The sequence below is a fragment of the Canis lupus genome, chromosome 1 (assembly GCF_048164855.1).
Source record: "Canis lupus baileyi chromosome 1, mCanLup2.hap1, whole genome shotgun sequence".
Taxonomy (NCBI): Eukaryota; Metazoa; Chordata; class Mammalia; order Carnivora; family Canidae; genus Canis; species Canis lupus.
The window spans coordinates 101075261-101093352 of record NC_132838.1 but is presented as its reverse complement, the minus strand read 5'-3'; the positions used below and the strand labels follow the sequence as shown (position 1 = coordinate 101093352).

The window sequence follows — 18092 nt, the reverse complement described above, 5'->3', positions numbered from 1 at the left end:
ACAGAACAAAGGATGATGTCAGGTAAGATCACCTTATTGTGGGGACAAAAGAGTCTTATTAGGAGAGTCCCTCATATTTCTTTGGGGAATTGAGATGGCCCATCTATGTGGCAGAGTACCTTTTTGGTACTGACCAGAAAATCCCTTACTGAGCTTGGAACTAAATTTCTGAGGGAGTTTGAAAATGCATTGAGCTTTGGAATTACTCCCTGGTTTGGTGACATGGCCTAGCAGAAGTGACTCCATTTGGGGCCTGTGGTTTCCTTTTTCACACCCCATATAGTTTTCTGATATTGAAGAAGAGCAGGAATGTTAGGCCACCCTGAATGAAGTGGTCAGTGACAGGTTCGGCTTCTGGCTCCACACTAATCCTCTCTTGCCTGTATAGTGATTGTGTCCCATCTATTGAGGAACACTTTTATCCATATATTTCTTTTTTTTTTTAATTTTATTTATGTATTTGAGAGAAAGAGAGAAATAACACCAGCAGAGGGAGAGGGAGAAGGCTTTTTGCTAAGCAGAGAGCCTGATGAGGGACTGGGTCCCAGGACCCTGAGATCATGACCTGAGCCAAAGGCCGATACCCAATCAGCCAAGCCACCCACTAGCCCCTACCCATATATTTCTTACTCTATATTCTCAGGTATCCTCAATATCTTTTACAAATCTGACATCATCTCAAACACAAAGGAGCTTAAGTGATGCTGTTTTGGGTACAGAACAGATATTGTCATTTTCATTTGGAGCATGTGTGCAGAGACAATCTGAGCCCTGAAATAAAGGGTTATCTGAACCCAGTGATCTCATCTCCTTGCTGGGAATGATCCTTCTTTCTTCAGGCCCTAGCAGTACTGTTGCTTCAGTATTTGAAATTATATTGGAAAAACAGTGGTGAAATACCCATTTCAGCTATTTAGTGGAAGAATAGCTCTTAGAAAACCCATGTTCCATCTCCCTACACATCAGTAAAGGTTAAAAAAGAATGACAGCCTCAGAGAACTTTTAGAAGAAGGCTCTAAGAGTCTGAGAAGAGAGAGAATCAAACTAATAAAAAAAAAATGTGCTGGACTAATGTGTTTGGTTATTCTGAGGCTTTTATCTTAAAAACGTGATTTTTTTTTATTCCTGAAAACACTGAGAAATACTACTGTCAATCTTAAAAATAATAGCAGTTAATTTGCTAGTAAATTAAGCTTATTCAAGAATAACAGAGGAATTTCAACCTAGATAACCACACTATGGTAAATCACAAGCAAATCTGAAGAGACAAAGGTAAAGCCAGCTTTTATTAGGTCTTAGGAGATTTGAGAGGGTGTCTTTCAATAAAAGTCATTGAAGAACAAAATTTTGAGAGTGCGGCAGTGTTTCATTTACTGCATGTCATGGTTAGTACATCATTGCTGATTTAAGGACAGAGCATCCTTTTTGTTAAAAGCAGGATATTAAATTCGTACCACAAAGTATCCTCCCTTGTCAAGATTAAAATTGTATTCCTTTTTCCTCGTGATTATATATGTCACACCAGCATCCTCTTTTAGGGTCTCTTGACTCCACATTATCTGTGGTTTCCTTTACTAATTTTCACACCACTTTGGATAGAGACTTAAAGAGGAAATTTACAGTACCTGGGGTAGTTAAAATAAGGGGGAAGTTGAAATGTCGTATTTATTCACTGTTCTACCAAATGTGAATTGAACACATACTGGGTTTTCAGGAACTTTTGGTAGGTGTATGGGAAAAATGCAGGCATAAGACAAGCAGTCCTGCATTCATGTGGCATTTCTTAGGTTCAAGGAAAACAGAGGAAACCTGAAAGCAGAACTACTAAATTATGTTGCATGTTAGAATGTGGCAGGTGCAATGGAAACAAGGAGAGGTCATGATTTTGTCATACAAGGGGACTGGATGGAATACTACACTGGGCAGTGAGAAAGCTTTCCTTAATAAGAGCAGCACTGAGGGGCGCTGCCTGGCTCAGTTGATAGACCAACTTGATCTCAGGGTTGTAAGTTCAGAACCCACGTTGGGTATAGAGATTACTTAAAAATAAAATCTTTTAGGGCGCCAAGGTAGCCCAGTTGGTTAAGTTTCTGCCAATTGGCTCAGGTCATGATCCCAGGGTCCAGAATGGAGCCTCACATCAGGCTCCCTGCTGGGCAAAGAGTCTGCTTTTTCCTCTCCCTTTGCCCTTCCCCCTCTGCTAGTGCTCTATCTATGGCCATCTCTCTCAAATAAATAAAGTCTTTAAAAAATAAACAAGTAAATAAACAAAATCTTTTTAAAAAAATAAATAAAAGCACTACTGAGCAAGGGTGAGCCTTGTGTGTGTGTTTTTTTGTTTTTTTGTTTTTGTTTTTTTAAGGTAACTCTGTTAGGGGTCCCTGGGTGGCTCAGTCAGTTAAGCATCTGCCTTTGGCTCAGGTAGTGATCCCAGGGTCCTGGGATCAAGTCCTGCACCAGGTTCCCTGCTCAGCAGAGAGCCAGTTTCTCCCTCTCCTACTTCTCCTGCTTGTGCTCTATCAAATAAATAAATAAAATCTTTAAAAACAAAAATTAGCTCTGTTAAAAGATAAAGTGAGGTAAAATCATATTTCAAACAGCATGTTTGAGTATACAGCAAATGCAATTGGGCAGCATCAAACCAAACTAGAGAGAAGTCCATTGTAGACAAAAAGGGGAAACAAAGCAAAGAAGTTATAAGATTGGCTATAGCTTAAGGAATTGCCTCATTTAGGAAAGCCTAGTTGCTTGTTTGTGATTGGGTGTTCTTAGGTTTTGATTTCTTACCCTTAAGGCATTTACAATAATTTGCTTGAAGTTTCAGTTTGCTTATGTAGGTGTCTAGGGCATTGGAACTTCCTGCATCTAATGGCCTCCTTCTTGAGTTATGGTTTCAAGCCAAAGAAGTAGGTGGCTAGGTGGCTTCAGTGTGTGGCATTCTCAGCAGTGGAGATCCTGGAATCTCAGCCCTTTAATTCTTTAGCCTCCTCCACTCACTGCAGAGACACTCAGGAAATGTCCATTAGAAACCTTTGCTCTGGGGGTCACCTGGGTGGCGCAGTCAGTTAAGCAAGAAAAATCTCAGTACACAGGGACGCCTGGGTGGCTCAGTGGTTGAGCGTCTGCCTTCCGCTCAGGGTGTGATCCGGAGTTCCAGGATCAAGTCCCACATCGGGCTTCTTGCATGGAGCTTGCTTCTCCTCCTTCTGCCTATGTCTCTGCCTCTCTCTGTGTCTCTCATGAATAATAAATAAAATCTTAAAAAAAAATCTCAGTACACAATCTAATCATACACCTAAGGGAGCTAGGAAAAGAACAACGAATGAAGCCCTGAGCCAGGAGAAGGAGGGAAATAATAAAGATTAGAACAGAAATAAATGATATAGAAACTAAAAGAACATTAGAATAGGTCCTTGAAATGAGGATCTGGTTCTTTGAAAAAATTAATAAAATTGATAAACTGCTAGCCAGACTGTTCAAAAAGAAAAAGGAAAGGACCCAGGTAAGTAAAATCACAGTGAAAGAGGAGAAATAACAACCAGCACCACGGAAATACAAACAAGTATAACAGAATATTATGAAAATCTATATGACAACACATTGGACAATGTGGGAAAAAATGGATAAATTCCTACAGATATATAAACTACCAAAACTGAAACAGGAAGAAATAAAAAACTTGAACTGACCAATAACCAGCCAGGAAATTGAATCAGTAATCAAAAATCTCCCAACAAGCAAAAGTCTAGGGACAGATGGCTTCACAGAGGAGTTCTACCAAACATTGAACAAAGGGGTGAGGGATCCCTGGGTGGCGCAGCGGTTTAGCGCCTGCCTTTGGCCCAGGGCGCGATCCTGGAGACCCGGGATCGAATCCCACGTCAGGCTCCCGGTGCATGGAGCCTGCTTCTCCCTCTGCCTCTCTCTCTCTCTCTGTGACTATCATAAATAAATAAATAAATAAATAAAAATTAAAAAAAGGGGTGATACCATTCTTCTCATATTATTCCAAAAAATAGAAATGGAAGGAAAACTTCCAAAATCATTCTATGAGGCCAGAATTACCCTGATTCCAAAACCAGACAAAGACTTCTCTAAAAAAGACAACTACAGGCCAATATCCCTGGTGCACATGAATATAAAAAATTTCAATAAAATACTAGCTAAGCAAACAGTACATTAAATGAATTACTTACCATGATCAATTGGGATTTATCCTAGACTTAAAGGGTGATTCAAAATTTGCAAATCAACCAATGTGATACACCACATTTGTAAAAGAAAGGATGAGAACCATATGATCCTCTCAATAGATGCAGAAAAAGCATCTGACAAAGTACAACATCTATTCATGATTAAAAAAAAAAAAAAACACTCGGGACACCTGGGTGGCTCAGTTGTTGAGCGTCTGCCTTTGGCTCAGGGCATGATCCCAGGGTTCTGGGATCGAGTCCCACATCAGGCCCCCTGCACGGAGTCTGCTTCTCCCTCTGCCTGTGTCTGCCTCTCTCTCTCTCATGAATAAATAAAATCTTTAAAAAAAAAAACTCAACAAAGTAGAGATAGAGGGAACGTACCTCAACATCATAAAGGCCATATATGAAAGACCCACAGCTAATATCATCCTCACTGGGGAAAAACTGAGAGCTCTTCCTCAATAGTCAGGAACAAGACAGGGAAGTTCACTCATACCACTGTTATTTAACACAGTCCTGGAAGTCCTAGCCTCAGCAATCAGACAACAAATGAAAATGAAAGCCATCCACAACTGGCAAGGAAGAAGTCACACATTCACTATTTGCAGATGACATGATATTCTGTATAGAAAACCCGAAAGACTCCACCAAAAAATTCCTAGAACTAATACATGAATTCAGTAAAGTCACAGGATAAAAAATCAACATACAGAAATCTGTTGCATTTTTATCCACCAATCATGAAGAAGCAGAAAGAGAAAAAAAATTGATGCCATTTACAATTGCACAAATGACCATAAGATACCTAGGAATAAACCTAACCAAAAAGGTAAAAGATCTGTACTCTGAAAACCATAAAACATTGATTAAAAAAATTGAAGATAACACAAAGAAATGGAAAAACATTCCATGTTCATGGATTAGAAGAACAAACATTGTTAAAATATCTATATTACCCAAAACATTCTATACATTTAATGCAAGCCCTATCAAAACAACACCAGCATTATTCACAAGCTAGAACAAACCATCCTAAATTTTATAGGGAACCACAAAATTCCCCAAAGAGCCAAAGTAATCTTGAAAAAGAAAAGCAAAGATGGAGGCATCACAATTCTGGAATTCAAGTTCTTTTACAAAGCTGTAGTGATTAACAAACAATATGGTAATGGCACAAAAACAGACACATAGATCAATGGAACAGAATAGAAAACCCAGAAATGAGCCCACATCTATATGGTCAACTAATCTTCCACAAAGTAGGAAATAATTTTTTTTTTTAGGAAAGAATATTTAATGGAAAAAAAAAAGACAATCCCTTCAAGAAATGGTATTGGGGACACCTGGGTGGCTCAGTGGTTGAGCATCTGCCTTTGGCTCAGGTCATGATTCCAGGGTCCTGGGATCAAGTCCGGCCTCAGGTTCCCCACCAGCAGCCTGCTCCTCCCTCTGCCTGTGTCTCTGCCTGTCTGTTTCTTTCATGAATAAATAAATTATTTTTTAAGAAAAATGGTATTGGGAAAACTGGACAGCAACATGTGAAAGAATGAAACTAGATCACTTTCTTACATCATACACAAAAAATAAATTAAAAAATGGATGAAATACCTAAATGTGAGATAAGAAACCATCAAAATCCTAGAGGAGAACAGAGGCAGTAACCTGTTTGACGTGAGGTGAAGCAACTTCTCACTAGATATGTCTCCTGAAGCAAGGGAAACAAAAGCAAAAATGAAGTATCAGAATTTCGTCAAGATAAAAAACTTCTATGTAGTGAAAGAACTAGTCAACAAATTCTTCTTGGGAGAAGATATTTGCAAATGACATACCTTTTTTTTTTTTTTTTTTTTTACTTGAGAGACAGAGAGAGTGAGAGGGGCAGAGGGAGAGGGAGAGAATCTCAAGCAGACTCCAAGCAGAGCCCAGGGTCTGACACAGAGCTTGATGTCACGACCCTGAGATGGTGACCTGAACTGACATCAAGAGTCAGATGCTCAACTAATTGAGCCACTCAGAAGCTCCTGCAAACGACATACTTGATAAAGGGTTTGTATCCGAAATATATACAGAATTTAGGGGGGAATCCCTGGGTGGCTCAGCGGTTTAGCACCTGCCATCTGCCCAGGGTGTGATTCTGGAGTCCTAGGATCGAATCCCATATTGGACTCCCTGCATGGAGCCTGCTTCTCCCTCTCCCCGTGTCTCTCATGGATAAATAAATAAAGTCTTAAAAAAAAAACAAAAACAAAATATATACAGAATTTATAAAACTTAACACCCGAAAAGAAATGGGTGGAACACATAAATAGGCATTTTTCCAAAAAAGACATGCAGATGCCTAACAGACACATGAAAAGATGCTCAACATCTTTCATCATCAGAGAAATACAAATCAAAACTACTATGACATTTCACCTCACACTAGTCAGAATGGCGAAAATTAATAGCACAGGCAACAACAGGTGTTTGTCAGGATGCAGAGAGTGGGGAACCCTCTTACACTGTTGATAGGAATGCAAACTGGTGCAGCCACTCTGGAATACTGTATGGAGATTCCTCAAAAAGTTAAAAATAGAACTATCCTATGATCCAGCAATTGCACTTCTAGGTATTTACCCAAAGGACACAAAGATGCTGATTTGAAGAGATACATGCACCTCAATATTTATAGCAGCATTATCAACAACACCCTAATTATAGAAAGAGCTCAGAAGTCCATGTGGGGTAGGGATGCCTGGGTGGCTCAGTGGTTGAGCATCTGCCTTCGGCTCAGGGTATGATCCTGGGATCCGGGATCAAGTCCCTGTGAGGAGCCTGCTTCTCTCTCTGCCTCTCTCTCTCCGTGTCTCTCATGAATAAATAAATAAATCTTAAAAAAAAGATGTGTATTTACATATACAATAGAATATTAATCATCCATAAAAAAGAATGACATGTTCCCATTTGCAAAGATGTGGGTGGAACTAGAAAGTATTATTCTAAGTGAAATACTCAGAGAAAGACATGTACCATATGATTTCACTCACGTGGAACTTAAGAAACCAAACACAAGGGATGCCTGGGTGGCTTAGTGGTTGAGCGTCTGCCTTCAGCTTGGGGCAGGATCCAGGGGTCCTGGGATTGAGTCCCACATAGGGCTCCCTGTGGGGAGCCTGTTTCTCCCTCTGCCTGTGTCTCTACCTCTCTCTGTGTGTGTCTCATGAATAAAAAAAAGAAAGAGAAGAAAGAGAAGAAAGAAAGGAAAGAAAGGAAAGAAAGGAAAGAAAGGAAGAAAGAAAGAAAAGAAAGAAAGAAAGAAAGAAAGAAAGAAAGAAAGAAAGAAAGAAAGAAAGAAAGAAAGAAAGAAAGAAAGAAAGAAAGAAAGAAAGAGGAAACACATGAACATAGTAGGGGGAAAAGAGGCAAACCAGAATACAGATTCTTTTTTAAAAAAACATTTGTTGGGGCGCCTGGGTGGCTCAGCGGTTGGATGTCCGCCTTCAGCCCAGGGTGTGATCCTGGAGACCCGGGAATGGGTCCCGCATTGGGCTTCCTGCATGGAGCCTGCTTCTCTCTCTGCCTCTGCCTATGTCTCTGCCTCTCTCTGTGTGTCTCCCATGAATAAATAAATATTTAAAAATTTTTGTTTGTTTGTTTGTTTGTTTGTGAGAGACAGAGAAAAAGGAAGAGACACAGGTAGAGAGAGAAGCCGGAGCCCCATGCGGGACTCATCCCAAACCAGGATAATGCCCTGAGCCGCGAAGGCAGACGCTCAACCACTGAGCCACCCAGGCGTCCCAACAAATTGGAATTTAAATAAAAACTAGGAAAAAAGGGGACGTCTGGGTAGCTCAGTGGTAGAGCGTCTGCCTTGGACTCAGGGCGTGATCCTGGGGTCCTGGGATTGAGTCCCGCATGGAGCTCCCTTCAGGGAGCATGATCTCCCTCTCTATGTCTTTGCCTCTCTCTGTGTGTCTCTCATGAATAAATAAATAAAATCTTTTTTTAAAATTAGGCAAAAACCAGTGACTATGTAGTGATTCAAAGGTGGTGGCAGATAAAGCTCTGGGGAAACATCAATTGATGATGAAAAAATTAATACTTTAGAGAAATTTTAGCAGTGAAGTCTGAAAGGATGTAGAATTAATCTGAGCAGTTGACTTACTAGAGTCACTAATCATTTTGCTTCCAAAGTGAAATTTTCCTCATTCTTTTTTTTAAAAAAGATTTTTATTTATTTGAGAGAGAGAGAGAGAGCGAGAGACCAAGCCTGGGTGAGGTGAGGGGCAGAGGGAAATGGAGAGGCAAACTCCCCACTGAATAAGGAGCCCAACACTGGGCTCAATCCCAGGACTCCGGGATTATGACCTGAGCCGAAGGCAGTTGCTTAACCGATTTAGCCATCCAGGGACCCAAAAATTTCTTCATTCTTTTTTTTTTTTTTTTAAAGATTTTATTTATTTATTCATGAGAGGCACAGACAGAGAGGCAGAGACACAGGCAGAGGGAGAAGCAGGTTCCATGCAGGAAGCCCGATGCGAGACTGGATCCGGGACTCCAGGATCACATCCTGGGCCGAAGGCAGGTGATAAACCGCTGAGCCACCCAGGGATCCTCAAATTTTCTTCATTCTTAAAAACACTGAGCATACCTGTGTGGAGGCAAAAAATAATGTAGACACTTGATAATGATTTTATATTATTATTGGTACAATAAAAATACTTGCTTTATGAAATAAACTTTTTACCTTTAAAAAAAATACATACCTGGGGCGCCTGGGTAGCTCAGTCAGTTAAGCATCTGACTTTTGATTTCAGCTGAAGTCGTGATCCCAGTGTTGTGAGATTTATCCCCACAGCAGTCTCTGCATGGAGCACGGAGTCTGTTTAAGATTCTTCCTCTCCCTTTGCCCCAATCCCTCCACTTGTGTGACCCCATGCCCTGTCTCTCTCTCAAAAAACAAAAACAGGGATCCCTGGGTGGCGCAGTGGTTTGGCGCCTGCCTTTGGCCCAGGGCACGATCCTGGAGACCCGGGATCGAATCCCACGTCGGGCTCCTGGTGCATGGAGCCTGCTTCTCCCTCTGCCTGTGTCTCTGCCTCTCTCTCTCTCACTGTGTGCCTATCATAAGTAAATAAAAATTAAAAAAAAAAAAAAAAAAAAAAAAAAAAAAAACAAAAACAAAACCCTAATTGAATAAAATTGTATATTTGAGATTTGCTGTAAAATTTCCACATAAGTAAATGCTGTCTGTGTGATGTATTCACAGTCCTTGTTATTCTTCCCACTTTAATATTAATATATTTTTATATCTCTTCTAGAACCTTTCAAAAATGTATCCTTCCATCACTAATTTTGAGAGTTCTCTTTACCACAATACTTTTTCTAAGAAAAGAAGTTTAAGTATTTACTTAGCCTTTCATTTAATGGTATTATGTAAAGTCTTATTTTCTGTATTTTTAATTGTTTTTCAATATTCAAAAAATATTATTCCTCATATTGTCTAAATGAATGATGAATACCAGCCTTCCAGGGCACTGGATGAACAGCAGGAAACAACTTGGGTATCTGGATAGCTCAGTCATTTGAGAGTTCAACTCTGGATTTAGGCTCAGGTCATGATCTGGAGGTCATGGGATCGAGTTCTATATTGGGCTCTGGGCTCAGCAGAGTCTCCTTGGGATTCCCTTTTTCCCTCTCACTCTGTCCCTCCCCTCCCACTTGCTCTTTAATAAATCTCTTTAAGATAAAAATATTGCAGTGTGTTTTCAAAGTTTTAAATATTTTATTTATTTATTTATTTTTTAAAATTTTTTATTTATTTATGATAGTCACAGAGAGAGAGAGAGAGAGGCAGAGACACAGGCAGAGGGAGAAGCAGGCTCCATGCACTGGGAGCCCGACGTGGGATTCGATCCCGGGTCTCCAGGATCGCACCCTGGGCCAAAGGCAGGTGCTAAACCGCTGCGCCACCCAGGGATCCCAAATATTTTATTTATTTTTAAATTTATTTGAGGTAGTGAAAGAGAGCACAAGTGGGAAGGAGAGGGAGAAGCAGGCTCACTGCTGATCAGGGAGCCTGATCAGGGGCTCTATCCCAGGGCTCTCGGATCATAACCTGAGCCCAAAGCTGATGCCCAACCAACTGAGCCACCCAGGTCCCCATGTTTTCGAAGTTTTATAAGTAAAGTATTACTAAGCATGAACCAAACCAGATGGAACAAAACAGTTTTTGAATATTTGCATTCACTGAAATTAAAAATTAATGGAAAAAATGGACGCCTGGGTGGCTCAGTGGTTGAGTGTCTGCCTTTGGCTCAGGGCATGATCCTGGAGTCCTGGGATCCAGTCCCGCATCAGGCTCCTGGCAGGGAATCTGCTTCTCCCTCTGCCTATGTCTCTGCCTCTCTATGTCTCTCATGAGTAAATAAATCTAAAAAAATTTAATAGAAAATGAAATGAAGCTATATTATATAGAATGTAAAATATGGATGGTAATAATCTTAGCATGTTTTTAGCAGTGTTTCTGAACAAGAAATTCTTAGAGGAAAGAGATAATAAATTATGAAATGTTTTTCTCACAAACATTAGAAAAATGCCTAACTTTGGAAATGTCACTGAATTTCTCAAATATACACTTAGTCTTTGGTTGAAACATTATTTTAAGTCCATTTCCCCTTACCCAATATTGACATCATCTTTCATAAAAATAATATTCAAGCATGACTTATAATTTGGAGTTTGTTAGTGTGGCCTGCAAAGGTAAAGACGTGTGGGAAAACTATCCAGATGCCAAACATGTAAAATTTTATATATCTTTTCTAATATTGTTTTACAAGCCACATTTTACACAGTAGGGAGAAAAAGAACTTTTTTCTCCCAAATTTCCAAAATGATGATTTAATTCTGGATTAAGTCAATAATACCTGCTTTCATTTTGCAAATGAGTAAATGAAATGAAATGAAGAGTAATTAGCGTTAAAATATTGAAGAGATGCCTCACTCTTGGGAAACAAACTTCTAGACTGATAATAACCCGATTGTGGGATAGAGGAATTATGTCCCACTATCAATTTTAATTGACATCCTATAGTCACTGATTAGTAAATTCCACCAAGGGAATGGGGAGGAGAAAAAAAATTAAGATTTTATTTATTCACTCATGAGAGACAGAGAGAGAGACAGAGAGAGAGGCAGAGACAACACAGGCATGGAGAAGCTCCATGCAGGGAGCCCGATATGGGACTTGATCCTGGGACCCAAGGATCATGCCCAGGACCTAAGGCAGGCACTCAACCGCTTAGCCACCCAGGTATCCCTAAAAAAAAATTTTTTTTAAAAGATTTTATTTATTTATTCATGGGAGACACAGAGAGAGGCAGAGAAACAGGCAGAGGGAGAGAAGCAGGCTCCATGTAGGAAGCTGGAAGTGAGACTCGATCCTGGGTCTCTGGGATCACACCCTGAGCCAAAGGCTCAACTGCTGAGCCATCCAGGCATCCCCCATAAAAATTTTAATTAAAAAAAAATAGAAGGTCCTTAACTTGGGAAACCTGGCTGGCTCAGTCTGTAGAGAATGTGACTCTTGAATTTGGGGTCCTGAGTTCAAGCCCCATATTGGGCATAGAGCTTACTTAAAAGAAAAAGGACTAGGTAGATTTATATGACATCATATCCATTCCAATAACACACTATGGTTGGGGGAGGCAATAATCATACATGGTTTCTTTTTTTTTTTTTTTAAGATTTTATTTATTCATTCATGAGAGATAGAGAGAGAGAGAGGCAGAGACATAGGCAGAGGGAGAAGCAGGCTCCATGCAGGGAGCCTGATGCAGGACTCCATCCAGGGACTCCAGGATAACAACCCTAGCCGAAGGCAGACAGATGCTCAACCGCTGAGCCACCCAGGAATCCCTCATACATGGTTTCTGTCCAGAAATTCCTTTGTGGACTTTACTCTCACCTGTAAGCCTCCTATAGAATAACATTCCTGATATTTCCCTCTCAATTTTCATTTGACTTTTAAGTTGTAACAATACATAGATCATCAAGTCTAGTAATTGTATATTTTTTTTTTACTGCCCTCAAGCCATGTTACCAGTATGATTCAAAGTAGACTTGGGGTCCCTTCTGCAAGGTCATGAGACCCTGACCTTCCCATCACTTAGTCATAATCTTCTGCATTTCCTTGCCTGGTTATAATCAGAATAGGTTCTAAGAGGATTATAGAAGCCTCTTTTTTATAGTCTTAATATTTTATTTTATTTTATTAAAGATTTTATTTATTCATGAGAGACAGAGAGAGAGAGAGAGAGAGGCTGAGACACAGGCAGTGGGAGAAGCAGGCTCCATGCAGGGAGCCCAATGTAGGACTTGATCCTGGTACTCCAGGATCACATCCTGGGCCGAAGGCAGGTGCTAAACCACTGAGCCACCCAGGGATCCCCTAGTCTTAACATTTTATTTATTTATTTATTTATTTATTTATTTATTTATTTATTTATTTTTATTTATGATAGTTACAGAGAGAGAGAGAGGCAGAGACACAGGCAGAGGGAGAAGCAGGCTCCATGCACCGGGAGCCCGACGTGGGACTCGATCCCGGGTCTCCAGGATCGCGCCCTGGGCCAAAGGCAGGCACCAAACCGCTGCGCCACCCAGGGATCCCCAGTCTTAACATTTTAAAAGTTCATTATGACTAAGATGAATTGGGAGAATTTGTCCCAGTACTTTGAACAGATTACCAGTTTCTTACAGTGATCCATGAAAATTTTAGTAACTATTCCATCTACCTTCTCTTTTTATTATTTATTTAAAAGATTTATTTATTTATGATAGACATAGAGAGAGAGAGAGAAGTAGAGACACAGGAGAGGGAGAAGCAGGCTCCATGCTGGGAGCCCAACGTGGGACTCGATCCCAGGACTCCAGGATCATGTCCTGGGCCAAAGGCAGGCACCAAACCGCTGAGCCACCCAGGGATCCCTATCTTCTCCTTTTAAAAGATGTCACTTTTAATTAACCTCCTGAACATCTTTATCTAATTCAGTTATTCTGAGATTGCTTCCATGTCTTTTATTTATAATTACCTTTTTTCTGAAGAATCCTTCTTTCTCCCAACATTAAACCCCAAGAGAGTTGAACAAAGAGATGCATAGCATCATGCCTCACATATGTCTCCCCTTTTATTGTGGCAATCATCAGCTGGCTCAGAGGGATGGCGATAGAAGGTATGGTATCATACTGAACCATAGGTTGTAATCTACAGCTTTGAGAGCCTCTAGCTGCCTCTCTGATGCTTTTATTTTTACTAGAATAAGTGGGGGGTGGGTACAGCCAAGGAACCACACTCTTGGCTGACATCCTCTGTTTGTATTTGATTTATAATCTATTTAGCATGGACCTACAAACTCCAGTTGTCACTTAACGTTTTTCCTCCTCTTTCTGGGTGCAGCATTTCTGCATATGGAACCCAAGGATGGTCTGGAAACCAACCTGTTGACAAAAATCCTTCCTTATCAGCCTCTGTCATCTTTCTTCCTGTGCAATACATCATTTTTTAAAAAGTAGGCTCCACACTCAATGGGGGGGATGGGGGCTTGAACTCACGATCCCTGAGATCAAGAGTCACATGCTCTACCAGTGAGCCAGCCAGGCAGTCTCCTCTTAGGCATTATTATTTGAACTAGAATCAAGGGTTGTGTCAAATATCCCATCCTCATCACCAACTGCAAATGTCTCACAAGTACTGTAATTAAAATACTTGCAAGACTCCACAGAACATATTCATATGAGGTTTTCTTAAAAGCAAAGGATGTAACATAGCAAGAAAAAGAAAATGCAGGACCATATTGGAGTCAAATATCCAGGCAGTTTCCCAGATTCTTATTCACACACTCTCCCAGATTAAGCCACAAATATGTGAGTGATGAACCCTGGCTTCCAGAGAGTCAGAAGATCCCAGTAGGAGGTTTTTATGTATTTCTGGTAATACAGTCAAGCTGGACTATCTAACCATTATGCCAGTTGGAAACCATCAGCAAAACAAACTGGGACTTGGTATGGTCAGGAAATTTTTGGATATTATTATTATTATTATTTTTAAAAGATTTTATTTATTTATTCTTGAGACACACACACAGACACACAGAGAGAGAGAGAGAGAGAGAGAGAGAGAAAGGCAGAGACACAGGCAGAGGGAGAAGCAGGCTCCACGCAAGGAGCCCAATGTGGGACCCAATCCTGGGTCTCCAGAATCACGCCCCAGGCTGAAGGTGGCACTAAACCGCTGATCCACCTGGGCTGCCCAATTTTTGGATATTAAACAATACATAATAAATCCCATGGGCCGGGCACCCCCGGTGGTGCAGCGGTTTAGTGCCGCCTGCAGCCCGGGGTGTGATCCTGGAGACCCGGGATCGAGGCCGGCGTCGGGCTCCCTGCATTGAGCCCGCTTCTCCCTCTGCCTGTGTCTCTGCCTCTCAATCTCGCTCTCTGAATAAATAAATTAAAAAAAAATCTTTAAAAAAAAAAATAAATCCCACGGGCCTTATCTTAACAGAGTGTCAAAGCCAGATACTCAGAAGTCACTAGAAATAAAGCTAGATATTTTTTAGTGCAATTTTATTTTATTTTATTTTTAAGATTGTATTTATTTATTCATGACAGACACAGACAGAGAGAGAGAGGCAGACACAGGCAGAGGGAGAAGCAGGCTCCACGCAGGGAGCCAGATGTGGGACTTGATCCTGGGTCTCCAGGATCACACCCCGGGCCAAAGGTGGCGCTAAACCACTGGGCCACCAGGGCTACCCTTTTTAGTGCAATTTTAAACCAATTCTAGAAACAAAGGCACAATATATCAAAATGTGGGGAATGCTGCACATTACAGGGAATTACAGGGAAACTTACAAAATGACTATGTTAGAAGAGAGTTCTCAAATAAATAAGAGTCCTCCTTAGGAAAACAGGAAAAAGACAAATTAAATCCTATAGGCAACCCTGTTTACTCCATCATCTCTGTCCTAGCATCTTGGGAGTAGTCCTGCCTCAGTGGCAGCATAAATTGGCAACTAATGAAAGTGGTTTCTATATGAGTTACTAAGAACATTGAATAAGTCACAAAAACTACATCCCTAGAATCCCAGATCTCCTTTCTGTCACCCAGTTTCCTGCTAGCATAGAAATAGTTCTGACCTGAGGCATCTCGAGTTGAAGGGAATCCACAAAATATTTAGATTATTTGTCTGCAAGTGATCTTGACCACAGGAGACATAGCTCTGGAAGTCCTGAAAATTTCTGTGCTCTTCTCATCCTGTTCACTACAGTATGGGAATACTGTGAGCACCTGGTACCTTTCACGGTACCTTCTACTGTGCTGCAATGTCTCTAACTCTTTATTAGTCACACTTTGGTTTCTGTATCCATTACAGTTCCCACCTGGCTCCTGTAGGTTTTCCCACCAGTGACACCGGTCTACTGAATTCTGAACTCAGGCTCCCTGTCAGGTACCAGAGGCCAGTCTCCTTTTAACAGTTCTTGGTGATATGAACAGTCCAGGGGAAAAGGGACCAAACTCATTCTGCTTCTAGATGCACTGGAGATTGTCACAACCACATCTCCACATAGTTACTTATGGACCCACAAATTAAACTAGCACCCAGGCTGTCATGAAAGGCCTCACAAAGCTTCCTTTTAGGTCTTTCCTAAAAGACCTTGGGTAGCAACACAAATTAGGCCAAACCTGGAGTGAGAGCTTTTTTCTGCCATCATAGTCTCCTCTTTGAGACATGGAAAACTGAGGACTCTTACAACTTTATCCTTTCATGTAGTTAGAATACAACTGTGTTCTCAACACTACACACAATGAGCAGGACCTTCCAGATTAAAAACAGCTCAAAGAAGAAGTACTTCATTATTGTAGAAACATGAGTGATGTGAGGTTTGTGGTTCCAAGGCTAGAGGACATGAGACTGTATACATCCACAGGAGTCTCACACAAGATGAAAAAGTCCATGAAAATCAACCTTTGCAAGCTACCTGGAAAACGCATCTTGTGTGCTGATTCTTTCCATGCCTAACTCAGACAGAAGGGGGCAAATGAAAAAGTCCATGAAAAGCAACTTTTGCAAGCTACCTGGAAAACCTATCCTGTGTGCTGATTCTTTCCATGCCTAACTCGGACAGAAGGGGGCATGGGACATGGAGGCCAATCACGACTCCTTATAAAGCCTGTGGAGATAGCAAAGAAGTCTGCCTGCCTGAGCATGCCAGGGTGACTGACATGCACTCGGAGACTCCCCCAGATGGTAACAGCAGGTCAGCTCTTGCCACTGGCAAAGGGACTCAGCAGTGTACAATGTACAACACAGCTCCTGAAAGTACCAGACATAGCAGGCTCTCACAAGGAATCTCCCTAGCACAGATGTTTGTGTCTATGAGGTACTACTTTTAAATGATGGCATACTCTCAGAACTTCACTCTGGGGAGAGCTATTGGGCTGAATAAGGAGATGGCACCTTCCCTGTACCGCTACAGCCTTTCTCCAGTGTGGACTTTTCAGGGCTGAATAAGATCTGGTCTTTGGGTAAAGGCTGTCTCATGTTCTTAGCACCCATAATCACCGCTAGGAATTCTCAAGTGAACAGTAAGTTGGGGGCACTGGCTAAAGGATTTCCCATATCTGATGTAGTATTAAGGCTTTTCTCCAGTATGAATCTTCTGGTGGAGAACAAGTGTGTGTTTACGGTTGAACTCTTTTCCACATTTGCTGCACACATAAGGCCGTTCATCAGTATGAACTTTCCAGTGCCGAATAAGATTTGGCCTTTGGGTAAAGGCTTTCCCACATCTGCTGCACTCATAAGGATTTTCTCCAGAGTGAACCTTCTGGTGCTGAACAAGTTTAGAGATGCAGCTAAAGGCTTTCCCACATCTGCTGCACTCATAATCACTGCTGTGAATTCTCCAATGTACATTGAGGTGGGAACTCTGGCTGAAGGCCTTCCCACATTCACTGCACTCATAAGGCCTTTCTCCAGTGTGAGTTCTCTGGTGCAGAACAAGTGTATGTTTGCGGCTGAACTCTTTCCCACATGTGCTACATACATAAGGCCTTGCTCCTGTGTGAACTTCTTGGTGTCTAATGAGGTTAGACTTACTACTAAAGAATTTTCCACAATTACTGCACTGATAGAGTCTTTCTCCAGTGTGAACTCGCCTGTGTTCGATAAGGCCAGAGATTTGTCGAAAGAACTTCCCACATTCACTGCATTCATAAGGCCTTTCTCCAGTGTGGATGGTCTTGTGTTTAAAGAGGTCACAGCTCTGACTAAAGAACTTCCCACATTTGCTGCATGCATAAGGCCTTTCTCCAGTGTGGATTCTCTGGTGCCGAGTAAGTGTGTCCTTGCGGGTGAATAATTTCCCACATTCGATGCATCTGTGCTGCTGCTGCTGTCTAGAGTGAAGGGCTCCCCCAAGCCTGGTGCTCTTGTGGGGCTTAGGGCTCACATGGGGAACCTGGTGCAGGTGAAGGCTGGAGGTGGCTGGAAAGCCCACTCTACCCTCACCATACACAAAGGTCTTCTCTGGTACACAGAATTGGTGGCTTTTCATGGAGTCCCTGCCCTCACCTCCTCTGAAGGATTTCTCTCCAGTGTGGCGCTGATGAAGATTCGCACTGAGCCAGAAGTGTTTCCAACTTGCCCCACATGGCTGTGGTTTCAGCCGGGCTTCTCCCACCTCATGTTCAGGCAGGTGTAAGATTCCTCTCAGTCTGGAGCCAGATCCGTCACATGGGTGGGTCTTCAGACTGGCCACAGGAGTCCTGACCTGTGACATTCCCTCTAAAGAAACACTCTGCTCGTCCTCCACTGCACACCGACAACCTGAAAGCAGACAAGTACTGCTGAT

The 18092-nt window shown here is 41.6% G+C and overlaps 1 protein-coding gene across 7 annotated transcripts in view; it reads right to left on the bottom strand.

The window, feature by feature from the left end:
- Window positions 1-14786: 14786 nt before the first annotated feature.
- The window catches only part of ZNF671 (zinc finger protein 671), a 57931-nt gene continuing 54625 nt past the window's right edge, over window positions 14787-18092 (bottom strand). For all 7 annotated transcript variants that reach the window (XM_072825072.1, XM_072825136.1, XM_072825081.1 and 4 more), the window contains one exon: window positions 14787-18067. In XM_072825072.1, the coding sequence (XP_072681173.1) occupies window positions 16872-18067 (1196 nt within the window). In that variant the 3' untranslated portion in view covers window positions 14787-16871. The remainder of the gene's footprint in view (window positions 18068-18092) is intronic.